The following is a 15,007-nucleotide window of genomic DNA, read 5'->3' as shown; positions in this document are numbered from 1 at the left end:
AGAGAGATCCATGTCAAACAAAAACTTAAGAAATCCTAATTTAAAGAAAATAGGTATTCTAGGTCAGTGAAATATTTTGATAACATCCATGATAACTTTATATAAAAAGTGTGAATTTAGAGCATAGGTACTTCAGCATAATATGTCTGTAAATCTCAACCCAGCCCTTTAAAGGGGTTTAGCCATTTAAAGAATTTTAGGTATCTAAGAAAACAAGTTATATTTAAGCTTCAGTTTTGCGAACACAATATAAGTCATAACATCTGAGGATTTTCTCATCTTTAGATTTAGAAGTAGAAAAGACCTCAAATAGCATCACCTAGTCTAATTACCTCATTTTATAGATAAGCAAACTGGGGTTAGAGGTTAGGTGACTTGCCTGAAGTCATACAGCTAAGTAACAGAACAGGTAGTCTAACCCCAGTCTTCTATCTCCACCCTGCCAAATTTACAAGTGCCTACACATTGATGTGTATTACTTTGATGAATCCATGTCATGATGTGTAGCTCACAAACCCTCCATTCCATAGATTTTCGTTCTATGCACGTCATACGTTCCCTCAAACCCCCCATACAGGACCCAGTGGAGATGCAGTATAATATGGCCCAGTATAAAGACCCCTGGCCCTAAGTCCTAACATACCCTGGCTGTATGACCTTGCCTGACTGGGTCTTCCCCCAAATTAATACCCCATCTCTCCATTCCTCTTCCAAACTCCCCTCAACTGCAAATGAACTGGAAGGGGCAATAGCAAATACTATAATCTCTTTGCCAAGAAAACCCCAAATGGGGTCACGAAGAATAAGACAGGACTGAAACAAGTGATCAATATCTATACCTACATTCCCACAGCATAAGTGCCACTTCTTAACTCCTCTACTACCCTGTCCAAACAGTGTTGGTCTCTTCCTCCTTAAACATACATAAACCACCAATTTAAACTCATTTAAAAAAGGACTATTTTCATTACACACAGCAGGCATTTAGTAACTATTTGTTGAAGTGAATTAAATAGACTGAATAAGATTTCTTTGATGTCAGTCTTGTCCTTTAACAATAGTGAAACTCTTGACCAGGTCCAAAAAATTCCAAACAATAAAGGGGCAGTTTAAAGTTTTCCAGTAGAATTAAATCATGGCCATTTAATTTATTCCAATTCAGCATTTAACATATTACTGTAACTGTATACACAGAATCATCCAGCAACATTAAGTGGATCTTCTTGTTTATATTTTCCTCTCCCAGAAGCCCCCATGTTTCTTCATGTTTAGTATTTTATTCAATAAAGAAAAATACAATGTCTCCTATGAATTATGAGACCTTGAAGTAAGTTCTAGGTATTCCAGTTTTTATAATTTTGCCTGTGCAAAATTTTTACTTTCTTTGTTGACTCTAGAACCTAACCTGTGCAGACATGTAAGAGAACCAAAAGAAGAAAAAAACTAGACTCAAATAAGTATCAAGAAGAGGCTGAATGATAGTGTCAAGACTATAGAGAGGTTAAGGATGGATGGATAAAGACTATGAAATGGCTATCAGATGTAACTCAGAAATCTTGGGTCACTCTGGAGAGAGCGATTTCAATTAAATGATGAGGATGGAAGCCAAACTACAGAGAATTAAGAGTGAAAGGAAGTGAAAACACAGACTGAGGCTTTGAATTGAATCAGATACTTATATTTGGAAGGTGAATCTTCTCTAATGCAAGAAGTTAAATTACAACTAGGGAATTAGGAGCACCCAGGAGGTTACAATACATATTAGACCAGCAACGGTTACCAAGACAAATACATAACTTGTTTTTATATATAAGCCTATATATCCTAAATGTTGCTATTCAAAAATAATTTTTAGCAAAACCATATTCAGATTTTTAACTGTTTTAATTGTAAATGTGAAATGTTTATAAAACAAACGGGCAGCTAGGTGGTGCAGTGGATAGAGCACCAGCCTTGGAGTCAGGAGGATCTGAGTCCTGCTCTCAAGACATTTACTAGCTGGATGACTTTGAGCAAGTTACTTAGCCCCAGTTGTCTCCCTTTCCCCACATCATCTCCACCCCACCCCACCCCACCCCCAAAAATAAAGGCTTACAGCAAAGTTCAATTTAAAATACTGAGTAAAAACACAAACTCAGTCTTCTTCATGTGTAGACAGTCATCACCTGTGCACAGGAAAAAGTTTTCCTAATCTCTCAGGTGCTGATTTCTCAGTTTAGATTGTTTTCTTCCTCTAAAAGAATTCATTTCTTCTTTTTACTGAAGAAGTTTCAACATTTCAATGAATGTGTGCTTTTAGCAATTTCTTTAGTGGTACAGATAGCAACCCATTCATATCTTGTTTTCTTGTGTCATTCTTGTTTATATTTTCCCATAAATTCCCTAGAGATTTACCCAACTTTCTGGATAGCTTTATCTAGGTTTTTCTTATATTGTTTAAGATTTTGCAGGAAATAGTGATATTCAAATTCATTAATTTTGCCTTTTTTCTATTTTGTCTTTTTTTTTTTTTTTTTTGAGAACAGCTGCTTATTTGATTCAGTTTGGTATAAACTTCTAATCTGATGTTGAACTTGATCTTTGCTTCCACTAGTCAATAGGTGAGTCTAATAAAACTCTCATCAATAACCAGTTTCCTGTACAAGATAATTTTTTTAGACCTTGTCATTCCTTCTTCAATAAAGTATTCATGGTATATAGGTTTAAGGCTCCTGCATAGTCTGCAAGTCTTTGGATTCTTTCATCTTTAAACTTGAGTTATGTTCCAAAATGCTTTTCATTTTCCCCCATGCCTGTAGTTAAACTGAAGTCATTAAGTATATCAAAATATGTTTACTTAATTTGAAGCATCTTGTAAACTTATAAAACAGAATTTCTCTGCCTCTTCATCCTCTCCAGTAGATTTTGGTACCTAAAATGCAATCTATCTCAATGACTGTCTTTTTTCTTATGCAAGCTATGAGCACTGCAAACTAAGCTGACCTACTATCTCAAAAATTGTCTTTTATTACCTTTGGGGACCCAATAAACCAATTATGCCAACTTTTTTGTCTTTCCAAGAAGTCACCTTTTCCTTCATCTGCAACCTCTTTGTGCCTTCCAGTTTTTTTTTTTTTTTAAATAAGCATTATTAGTGTGGCAATAAATAAGTTCTAAGTGCTAGACATATAAAAAAGAGCAAAAATACAACAATCCCTGCCCTCAAAAAGCTTAAATCCAGTAATATATTAATTCATTGATCATTGGGCTTAGTATCTGCCAAGTAGGTACTTAATTTTTGCTCAAGTAAATTAACTGGAGTACAAGTTAAGAAGCCGATTAGAATTTTTTAAAATGAGAAATCGTTAGGTAAGAGAAGATAAAACTGTTTCTCTATATACAGAGATGAAAATCAAAATCTTAAAAATTATAATTTTAAAATCAAACACTTTGTCATTAAAATCTGCATATTTAATTCAACAGTGCAAAATAAGTAATGTCATTACAAAAAAAAAAAAAAAAAAGCAGATTAGCAGCCAAAGTTTTGCACATTAATCCATTCCCTCTTGCTTTTTCTCTGCAAATGCTTTTGTTTCACTCCAGAAAAAATGAATTAGAATGTCTTGGGAAAGTTTTTTAATGGATAAAACTAACTAAATGAGTATAGGATGCCAATTGAGCTTAAGCTTTCAAATGTAGTTTTAAAAAAATTGTTTTAGTGCCCCACGCCTATTTCAAAGATGAGTTCCAATGAAATAGAAAATGGTGATGTACAATGAAAATCAGCAATTTCCATCAGTGCTGGGAGCTGCCATTGAAGGTTATCTTGTATGACGACTCAGCCACTGCTGCTTTCTCCATTCTTATGGCTCCTTGTTAGAGACTTCCCTACTGAGACACTTCAGGCACCATGATGGATGTGAAAACCTATGGCCACTTCAGGCAGCAGCAATGATCACATACCAGGCCCATTTCAGCCAAATAGCTTACTGGTAAAAACACTATATAATCAATTCACAAGGCATAGTCCCCATAAAGTCACTCAATTTGAAAAACTGCCAGTTCTGTCAGAAATGTCAACACTCCGATCAGATATTTGCTACAAAGAATCTGCAAAAGAAAGAAATATTTGAGATTAAACTATAGCAAAAGAAATATGTTGAAAAGCAGTTTATTTGAATTACAATACCACTTTTACATCACACTGATAGCTAGAATATTATCATTATTAAACAAAATAGAGTTAAACATTGCATTGAATACTTGATTTCTGCTGTCAGACATGGCATTTTATGAATAACCACGGGAAAATCCTTTTTCCTCTGTGAAATGTGAGTGTGGGTGTGTGTGTTTGTGTAATGCTACCCTATAAGAAAAATAAAGATAAAGATAAAGGGGATGAGCAGTTAATGATTCAATGTCAACATGGTGATTCAATGTCAACATCGCAGCTCTCCAGTGCAAAAGCCCAAGGATCTGGAGCTTTGTGTAGTTCCAAATTTTTGCCAATGACTTGGATAAAAATATAAACAGCATTTTCATCAAATCTGCAGATGACACAAAGCAAGACGTAGTAGATAACACTGAATGACAGATTCAGGATACAAAAATTTCAGCTGGCTACAGCCCTCAATCTAATGAAACTAACAAAAATAAATGTACATTCTGATATGACAATTTGTATGAAAAAGATCTAGTAATCTTAGTAGTGTACAACATTTCTGATATAGGAGCCAGATATGCTAAATCAATCCTGGTAACTGAGAGGCACAGGTTAAAGAAATTGAGGTGATCTTCCTACACAAGAAAAATTAGTGGAAGGAGGAAGGTGTAGTTAGAAGCAGAATCCCGCTCCTCCTCAGGAAAAAGGACTATCTTTAGTAAAAGGGAATTAGAAGGGGAAAAAAAAAAACATTTTGGAAATAGCAGCTCTTTACTTCAGCTTTTGAATATTCAGATTTTCTTGACTTGATTCTTACCCATCCATTTATCAAATGGAGACAGCATTATGGAAGTAGGATCAATCAGATTTTGAAGAAGAAAAAAATAGGCACTGTCTAGCAAATGAGAGGAATTCATTGTACAGCTTATATCTTTGAAAGACTTACAGAAGATGAAAAAGCAGTTGAGAAAAAAAATGTAAAAAAGGAGTGTCAGAAGCCATATAGCTCAGCTCCAAATGATTGAAGCTAGTGATGAACACAATGGGAAATATAAAGAGGTTTAAAAAAAAAAAAGTTTAAAAAAAAAAAAAGTTTCAGAGAAAGAGAAAAATCTTTAGCAGGACAAAGAACATTTCTCATTAGAGATGGTTTGATACTAATGGATACTGAAGAGAACTACTTACTCAGTTCTCTTACTTTGCTCCTTTTTTTCTACCATATACTTAGGGAAAGATAAAACAGAAATGGTGAAGAAAGAGCTGAAACCCAAATTAAGTGAGAAGAACAGGGGGGAACCTAAATAACTAATCCCTATCCTACAGGTCTAATTTTGAATCCTAACTCTCCTCTCTGGAAAGTAGTGATGGGCTATAGATACAGATCAAAGGAGATGCTGTTGCATGGTCAGTGTGATGATCTGTTTTGTTTAACTGAATTCCTTTTTTACCAGAAGATCTATCAGATCAAGAGGGATGTAAGGCATATAAATAAGAAAACTATTTGTCTAGCCTCAACAAAATCAAACCAACAGGCCCAAAAAGTCAGAGGATCATAGATTTATAACTGAGAGGAACCTTAGAAATCATCTGATCCAAAGCCCTCATTTAATAAATGAGAAAACTGACACAAGGATTCAAATGCAGATCCTCTGACAACAGAGCCAAAGTGATTTCTACTCAATCACATTGCTGAAGGAAAACACCTGCACATTTGGTTAGAGGTACAACATGATATAAATGGAAAGAGCACAGGAATCCCCCTCTCTCTAGTACATTACTAGTAGTATCACAACCAAGTCACTTGACAGACTGAGAATTAATTTGTTCCTCTGTAAAATGGAGAGAATACCTGAAGTGTTGCTCTTTCACAAGACTAGCCTTCAAAATCTAAACTGTGATCATACATTATTCTGTGATGATTGAATATAAGATGTCCCAAAGGTCTTAGTACAGATTAAACTTAAAAAAAAAAAAATTAGCAAAAACTGCATTAATTCTTTAAGGACAGCATGTGCACATAAAAGGTTGTAAACCTTTATTATTATTACTATTATTGTATAATGGAACAAGTGCCCTATTTACAATAATTTACAAACCTCACTTTGAATCTTGGCTCTCCCACTTGGCTCTACTTGGCTCTGCCACTTGCTGGCTGCATGATCTCAGACAGGTACTTTAATATATTTTGAGCTTCCCTTCCCTCATCAAAATAAAGGAGTTGGATAGATGACCTCTAAGGTTCCTCGGCTCTCACCTAATTATGTGATTATCAAACCACTGCAACTTTATTTAAACAAAAATCTCACAAGACTGAAGAAGAATGAACATCCCAACTGCAAAACCAGTAAAAAGCAGGTGTCTGCAAAGAATGGACTAAATGGAATTTAGTTTAATTCCTGGGAAAATGCTGCAATGCTTTTGCCTTTGTTTTTCTAGTACATAATACACTGTGGGCACCTAAAAATAGTTTAATATTAAGCATTTGTTGGCTAAAACCAATACCTTCTGTTGCCTGATTACACATGAAATCATTTATGTCACTAAGAGGCAGCAATTCAATAGTACACTATTTCAAAGTCCAACTCTTTTTGTACAGCAAAATAACTTAGGACATGTATGCTTATATTGTATTTAATTTATATTTTAATATATTTAACATGTGTTGGTCAACTTTCCATCTGGGGGAAGGGATGGGGGGAAGGAGGGGAAAAATTGGAACAAAAGGTTTGGCAATTGTCAATACTGTAATATTACCCATGCATATAATTTGTAAATAAAAAGCTATAATAATTTTTAAAAAAAGAGGCAGCAAGCAGTTCATTAAAAACCAAGAGGACTCCCCAAACCTCATTTTCTGACAGAAAAACTGTCCTAGTAGCAGCAGTAATAATAGCTAACATTTTTAAAAGTTATTAAGGTTATTATCACCATTTTACATATGAGAAATCTGAGTATGGGAAGAGTTAAATGGTTTGCCCAGGATTACAGACTTAGCTAGTATCCAAACTCAGATATTGCTGTCACCAAGTCCAATACTGTTATGCACCATGGCACCTTGCTGCCTTATTAGGAGAATGCTATAGATGTAATATACCTAGAGTTTAGCAAAATATTTAATAGTGTCTCATGCTTTTCTTGTGTACCAAATGAGGGCTAGATTAGAGGTCATGAAACAAATCCCTGCTGAATTCTGGAGGGCTCCACAAATCATAAATAAGCACTCTTTCTTCTTCATTCTCCACAAACTGCCAAAAAAAATATTGGAAACACAGATCTTTCAGTGTCATTCCCTGAATGAGAATCTTCAGTGGCTACCTATTGATTCTAGGATAAAACACAAAATTCTCAGCCTGCCACTTAAAACCCTTCCCAATTGAGGTCCAGTTCAATTTCTAGACTCATTTCCTATTACTTCCCCTTTATAATACATTTGACATTCAGACTAATAGTTGGCCAACTTTGTTCTCTGAACTTAGTCTTTCATTTCCTGCTGCCATGCCTAAAATGCTTCTTCACCTGAACCTGTTGGAATATTTGAGTATTCTTCAGATCAAGGCTCATCTCAAATACAAACTTCCACAAAGAAGTCTTTCTTGGTACTTCTAAATGTCAGTGCTTTATCATTCCTTAAATCTTTCTTCTTAATTTTCATGTTGTATCACCCAGAAAGATGTAAGCTACTTGAGTAAAGATGATTTTTCATTCTTTAACCTCTCGTTTTCCTCATCAGCAAAATGGAAATAAAAATAATAGCATCTACCTCACAGGACTGTTGTGAAGATAAAAGGAGATGGTATATGAAAAGCATTTTTCAAACCTTAAAATAATATAAATGCTATTTTATGAGTTTGCTGACGATTGTTTTTGCTTTCCTACTCTGTAAAAAGGAGGCACAAAATAAATGATTGTTGAACTAGATACCTTCAGCAAACTCAATGTTTCGTATACAAATATATTACTAATTTTCAAATGAAGGTGGGTACAATTATCAATAAATATAAAACATTACTTAATTCATAGTATTTTCTTAATAAATAATACAACTGCTGTCACATGACATTTAAATAAGATGAAATGCAAAAAGGCTTATGTGTGACCCTGGGCAAGTCACTTAACCCCAATTGCCCCAGCCGAAAAAAAAAAAATCTAAATGAGCTGCAAGACTATACCCAAATAATAATCATTAATAGGGAATTTTCAACTTGGAAGGAGGGAATGAATGGGGAATGCCACTTTTTCTATGGCCTTGTACTACATGTGGCATTTTTATCAATGATTTAACAAAATCCTTAATAAATCTGCACTTAACAAGAAGTTAAGAATAAAAGCTAAAATGTTGGAAGGCAAAGGATCTAAAAAGAATAAAAAGATGAGCCAAATAACAAAAGATGAAATGTAACAGGATTAAAATGAGTTCAAAAAAATCATCCTCACAAGTATGGAATATCAAAGACATGGCTAGACATCAATTCTGAAAAAAGAGCTCAAGATTTTATGAAGAGTAAACAGCATGATTTAGCAATCAAAAATGCTAATGAGATTCTAGATTATATTTCTAGAGAAAAGCATATTGTCTACAAAAGGAAGATGATAATCCTGATGAACTCCACTATGCAGAGGCCTCCATCTGGAATACTGTCTTCATTTTGGGGAACTCCATTTTAGAAGATAATGATAAATTGGAATGTGTCCAAAATATGGTAACCACAGTGGTGAGACAACTATTAAGACTACACTACATGAGGATAAGTAAAAGAAACTGAAAAAGGTTTAATTTGGCAGAGGGGAAAGGAGAAACAGGATTGAAATGTTTTCAAGAAAAAGAGTTTATCATGCCCAATTCTGCCCATCGGTAAGACAAAATGAGTACAAATTGTAAATGGACAGATTTTAGTACAATGTAAAGATTTCCTAACAGTTAAAACTGTCTTAAAGTGAAATAAACTCTTTTGGGACACAGTAGATTCTCTTCCACTAGGGAGAACTGTGGAAAGAATTTCACTTCAATTTAGAGTACATGGTCACTGAGGGTTGCTTTGGCTACCTGAGATTCTGTGATACTTAAAGGTTAATTCTGGGGGGTGTAATCATCCATCATTTATCTGGCAACTTCAGCTATCAAGAACCCTAGGGTTAGATGGGGCAGTCAGTGCTAAAGTATAATTAATGCTAATGACATGTTCATACAAAACCCAACATTAATATGGTGAGCCCCAGGAGCAAAGGGTAGCTAGATGATACAGTACAGTAGATAAGAGCTTGGGGGCCTGGAGCCAGAAAGGCCAAATTTCAAACCCAACCTCAGACACTTACTAGCTATATGACTCTTAAGAGGGCAAATCACTTCACCTCTGTTGGCCTCAGTTCTGTAAAATAGTATCTATAAAATAGGGAAAGTAATACCACCCATCTCAAAGAGTTGTTGGGATGAAGGTCAAATGAGAAAATATAAAGTGCTTAGCAAAGGCTGAACTTCCAGCCTGTGGGAGATAGGGAAACGCAGTCTCCCCAACCTACTTCCCCCATCCCCCTTAAAAAAACACTTCTTAGAAACAAAAAAACAAACAAACAAACAAACAAAAAAAAAAAGACAAAAAGCGTGAGCTTTTAGCAACTAAAATTGCTGTCACATAATAAAAACTCAAGCTCATTTCAGTTCTATGATGATTTATGTTTTATATTGTTTAAACTTAAACTCACAATTAAAGTCCTTACACAGTTTTTAAGCCTTAGTAACTTACCTTGTTGGTTGATGTAGCTAGATGACTCAGTGCTGAACTTGGAGTCGGGAGGACCTGAGTTCAAATCTGGCCTCAGAAACTTACTAGATGTGGGACCCTGGGCAAGTCAATTAAACCTCTGTCTGCCTCAGTTTCCTCATCTGTAAAATGGGGATCATAATAGCATCTCCCTCACAATCTAAAATGAAGTATCTGTAAAGCACTTGCAAACCTTAAAGCACTATATAAAAGCTAGCTATTACTATAATAGAAACAATCTACAAAAGACATTTGAATAGACAAATCTTCTTCTCACAGATGATATGGATTTAAACTTATAGGACATGGTTTACCTTTTTTACCTGTAGTAAGTCTTTCTTTCATATAGGCTCAAAGGAACAAACTCATGGGACTGATCACTGGCAAGGACCTTTTGGATTATCTTTATTTGAAGCATGTGAACTTGTGCTTTTCTTCTATTTTGTTAACTATTTCAAGAGAACTGGATTTTTTGGAAATCTCATTCATTTTATATTAAGCATTTACAAATTGTATTTTGAGGATCCCACAGGCTTTATCAAAGCACCAAAGGAATCCAAACCACAAAAAAAGAGTAAGAACCCTTAAGTCTAACCCCTTCATTTTACAGAAGACAAAGCCAAGGCCCAGATACGTAAAATGACTTGCCCAAAGCCAGATAGTTATCTATCCAGCATCAGAGTCAGAACTTCTGGCTCCCTGTTCAGTGTCCTGTTTTATAGTAAAGGAAACAGGATTATTCAGGTCAAATAATTTGTCCATAGACAGCTGGATGGCACCATGAATGGAGTAAATTCAAAGGCAGCTTCAGACATTCACTAGCTGTGTGATTCTGGGCAAGTAATATAACCTCTCTTGGTCTCAGTTTTCTCATCTGTAAAATGAGGATAATAATAGCACCTATTAATACAGAAGCTAGGGGGTGCAGTGGGTAGAGCACCAGCCCTGAATTCAGGAGAACCTGAATTCAAATCTGGCCTCAGACATTTAACACTTCTTAGCTGTGTGACCCTGGGCAAGTCACTTAACCGCAACTGCCTCAGCCAAAATAAATAAATAAATGAAAGCATCTATTCCATAAGGTTGTTGTGTGAATCCTCAAATGAGATATTATATATACATATATGTATATATATAAATACTTTACAAACCTTAAAGCAGCATAAAAATTAAGTGAGAAAGTTAGAACTCAAGCAGAAATTTATCAAACTCAAGCAGAATTTATCAATGAAATAAAAATACATTATGTACAATGGTATAATTAAGTTGTCTTCTTTGAAAGTAAATCTACCTATAAATAAATTGTACAGATCTCATACTCACACAAATGATTTTTTTTCACTTTCCTTATTGTTAATTAAAAATATAATTGCTAATTGTTTTATAAGCTATGTCATAAAGCAAAACTAATTAATTATAATTCAACTGCTCAACTAACCTTTATTTTCCCATCAGTATGTGCAGAAGCTACAGATGTTGACACACAGACCAATCTTGTAGCTGACAAATTGATTTTGAAATGTCTGTGAAAATGTGAACAAAGGCAGTCTATGAATAGGTCCACTTCCTCCTGTGTTATTTCCTCAGGTGTTTGGTGGACACTGTCCCACAAAGCTTTTGCATCTTCAGGATTTATTGCATAAGAAATGTCCAAACTCTGAGGGCTACATGGTACAGACCAAAGCAATTCTGTAGCAGCCCTATAATGTTCCAGATTACATGAAGTCCACATAGCAGCCATCCAGGAAAGATTGAATGCACTAATTGTTAATCGAGTAAAGCGACAATCAAAGGTTTTCTGAAACCAAGTTCCAATTAAGGCTGTATTAGACTCTGCTCCATTTGCAAGGAACAAAGGTAGACAGGTAAAATCATCTGGCACATTCTCTAGAAGACTATCTCCATGCACACAGCAAAACCAACCTGTCCATATTACTTTATCTTCTGAATTCTTTGATGACGGTTGGGATTTGGATACAACCTGTGAGAAAAAAAAATACATTAAAATGTTCAAATTCAACCACCCACTGAACAAATTCCTATTTCTCCTAATTTGTTTTTATTATAACAACCAACATACTCTATCAGAAATTGAAAATTTTTCAATTAACAGTTTTTTTAACTTATTAATTTTTAAAATAGATTTTACTGATATCTTTTGTTTTTACATCACTCAAAATATCCCCAGGTATTCTTTTCCTCTCCCTTTCCAGAGAACAAATGTGACACAAATTTTTTTTCCAATTAAGGTTTAAAAAAATCAGGTCTTCCTCCCACTTTCATGATCATACATTTATCACTGTAAAAGCAATAAAAGCCAAGAGTACTGGAGCATGGTGCACACATTTAATCTATTTAACAGAGTGGATCAATATCCAGAGACACAAGACCAGAAAACTAGAACTTGAAGTAACCTCAGCAGTCTTCTGAACCAACACTTTCCACATTTACACATGAAGAAACATACAAAAGCTGATGGAAGTGGATTTCTTTGACAAAGAGAAGATCTAACTCAGTTTCAATTGATCAATGATGGACAGAAGCAGCTACACCTAAAGAAAGAACACTGGGAAATGAATGTAAACTGTTCGCATTTTTGTTTTTCTTCCCGGGTTATTTTTACCTTTTGAATCCAATTCTTCCTGTGCGACAAGAGAACTGTTCGGTTCTGCACACATATATTGTATCTACTGTGACTTATTTAACATGTATAGGACTGCTTGCCATCTGCAGGAGGGGTTGGAGGGAGGGGAATAAATTGGAACAGAAGTGAGTGCAAGGGATAATGTTGTAAAAAATTACCCAGGCATGGGTTCTGTCAATAAAAAGTTATAATTTAAATAAAGAAAAAAAAGAAGAAGCATACAAAAGAACATTTAAGTAATTAGCCCAATGAGGAAGTGGACCATGAAGAATCTGAACTCAGGTCCTCTCACTTTAAAGCTAGTCCTTTCTCCAGCGTGATGGTCTGGGAAGGATGTAGCACAGGAAGGCTTCTACAGAACCTCTAGTCCAGTTTTTAATCCAGAAGCCCCTAAGAAGTCTGTAAATAGATTTCAAGGGGTCTGTAAACTTGGAGGGAAATTACATCTTTATTTTCCTTTTTCATACTGTTTTATTTTATTTTTTTTTTAATTTTATTTTATTTAATAATAACTTTGTATTGACAGAATCCATGCCAGGATAATTTTTACACGACATTATCCCTTGCAATCACTTATGTTTCGTTTTTTCCCCTCCCTCCCTCCTCTCCCCCCCCAGGATGGCAAGCAGTCCTATATATGTTAAATATGTTGCAGTATATCCTAGATACAATACATATTTGCAGAACCGAACAGTTCTCTTGTTGCACAGGGAGAATTGGATTCAGAAGGTAAAAATAACTCGGGAAGAAAATCAAAAATGCAAATAGTTCACATTCATTTCCCAGTATTCCTTCTTTGGGTGTAGCTGTTTCTGTCCATCATTTCTCCAATGAAACTCAGTTAAGTCTCTTTGTCAGAGAAATCCACTTCCATCAGAATACATCCTCATACAATATCGTTGTCGAAGTGTATAATGATCTGCTGGTTCTGCTCATCTCACTTAGCATCAGTCCATGTAGGTCTCTCCAAGCCTCTCTGTATTCATCCTGCTGGTCATTCCTTACAGAGCAATAATATTCCATAACATTCATATACCACAATTTACCCAGCCATTCTCCAATTGATGGGCATCCATTCATTTTCCAGTTTCTAGCCACTACAAACAGGGCTGCTACAAACATTTTGGCACATACAGGTCCCCTTCCCTTTTTTAGTATCTCTTTGGGGTATAAGCCCAATAGAAACACTGCTGGATCAAAGGGTATGCACAGTTTGATAACTTTTTGGGCATAATTCCAGATCGCTCTCCAGAATGGCTGGATTCGTTCACAACTCCACCAACAATGCATCAGTGTCCCCGTTTTCCCGCATCCCCTCCAACATTCATCATTATTTTTTCCTGTCATCTTAGCCAATCTGACAGGTGTGTCATACTGTTTTATTTTAGACATTTAAACATATTATTCTGATTAGGGACTCACAAGCTTCACCAGACTGCCCAAGGTGTCTATCATGTACTAAGCACTGTTTCAAGCATTCAGGAAACAAAGGATGGTTCCTCTTCTCAAGGAATTCACATTTTATCAGGAAAACTACATGCAAAGTACTAGCCACTAGAATTAAGGAGGACCAGAAAAGACTTGCAGAAGGTAGAATTTAGGTCAAGATTTTAAGGAAGTCAGGAGAAACAAACAAGGAGGGAGAACATTCTCGATGTGAGACAACAAGCAAAAATGCCTAGAATCTGGAGATGAAATGTTTTGTTTGAGGAATAACAAAGAGATCATACCTTTCTAGATTAGAGTACACAAGTGTATGGGGAGGAGAGGGTAGTAAGGTTTAAGGAAAGGGAAAGGACCAGGAAAAATAGGAAATAGGAAGTAGGACCAGATCATAAAGCTTTGAATGCCAGAAGATTTTATCTTTCTTTGATCCTGAAGGTCAAGTAGGAAGGGACCAGATCATAAAGCTTTGAATACAAGAGGATTTTATCTTTGATCCTGAAGGTCAAAGAAAGTCTAATAATAGAATCTGTTGAATAGAAGGCATGATATGGTCAAATCTTTGCTTTAGAAAGATTACTTGTCTGACAGTTAAGTGAAGGGTGGAATAAAGTGAGGAGAGATTTGAGAACTTCAACAATCCTAATGTGCAATTGAAAATCTTTGGAGAAAGTCATGCAATCAGATCAATTACAAATTTGTTAACTCATCTCAACTGGACTCTCAAATTTTGTATAGCATTTTATATTACTCCTAACTGATTAATACACTACCCACAACAGTTACTTCAAATCTCTTCCTTGTTCAAATCCCTTATACGCCATCTCCTCTCACAGACATGTTAAAAGCTTTCATCTCCTACTTTACTGAAGAAATTGAAGCTATTTTCTGTGAGCTCCTTCTTTTCCCCTACTCCTTATCTCAAGAAGCTCCACATCATTCCCACCCCACCCCCATTCTCTCCATTGCTCTAGGCCAGGGGTCCTCAAACTTTTTAAATAGGGAGCCAGTTCACTGTCC

General features: G+C 35.5%; 1 protein-coding gene across 2 annotated transcripts in view; it reads right to left on the bottom strand.

Moving 5' to 3' along the window:
- Window positions 1–1,656: 1,656 nt before the first annotated feature.
- The window catches only part of CENPL (centromere protein L), a 35,549-nt gene continuing 22,198 nt past the window's right edge, over window positions 1,657–15,007 (bottom strand). The window contains exons 4-6 of one of the 2 annotated variants that reach the window (XR_007953838.1): window positions 11,339–11,881; window positions 9,883–10,022; window positions 1,657–4,089 (exon numbers count right to left, since the gene is read on the bottom strand). Coding sequence is in view for 1 of the 2 variants with exons in the window: in XM_051998929.1 (XP_051854889.1) it covers window positions 4,018–4,089; window positions 11,339–11,881 (615 nt within the window). In the remaining variant the exon portion in view is untranslated. The remainder of the gene's footprint in view (window positions 4,090–9,882; window positions 10,023–11,338; window positions 11,882–15,007) is intronic. The other variant, XM_051998929.1, reaches the window with a different exon arrangement.

Source organism: Antechinus flavipes, chromosome 4 (assembly GCF_016432865.1).
Source record: "Antechinus flavipes isolate AdamAnt ecotype Samford, QLD, Australia chromosome 4, AdamAnt_v2, whole genome shotgun sequence".
Taxonomy (NCBI): domain Eukaryota; kingdom Metazoa; phylum Chordata; class Mammalia; order Dasyuromorphia; family Dasyuridae; genus Antechinus; species Antechinus flavipes.
The sequence above is the reverse complement of the archived record's forward strand: the minus strand, read 5'-3'. Positions and strand labels throughout refer to the sequence as shown.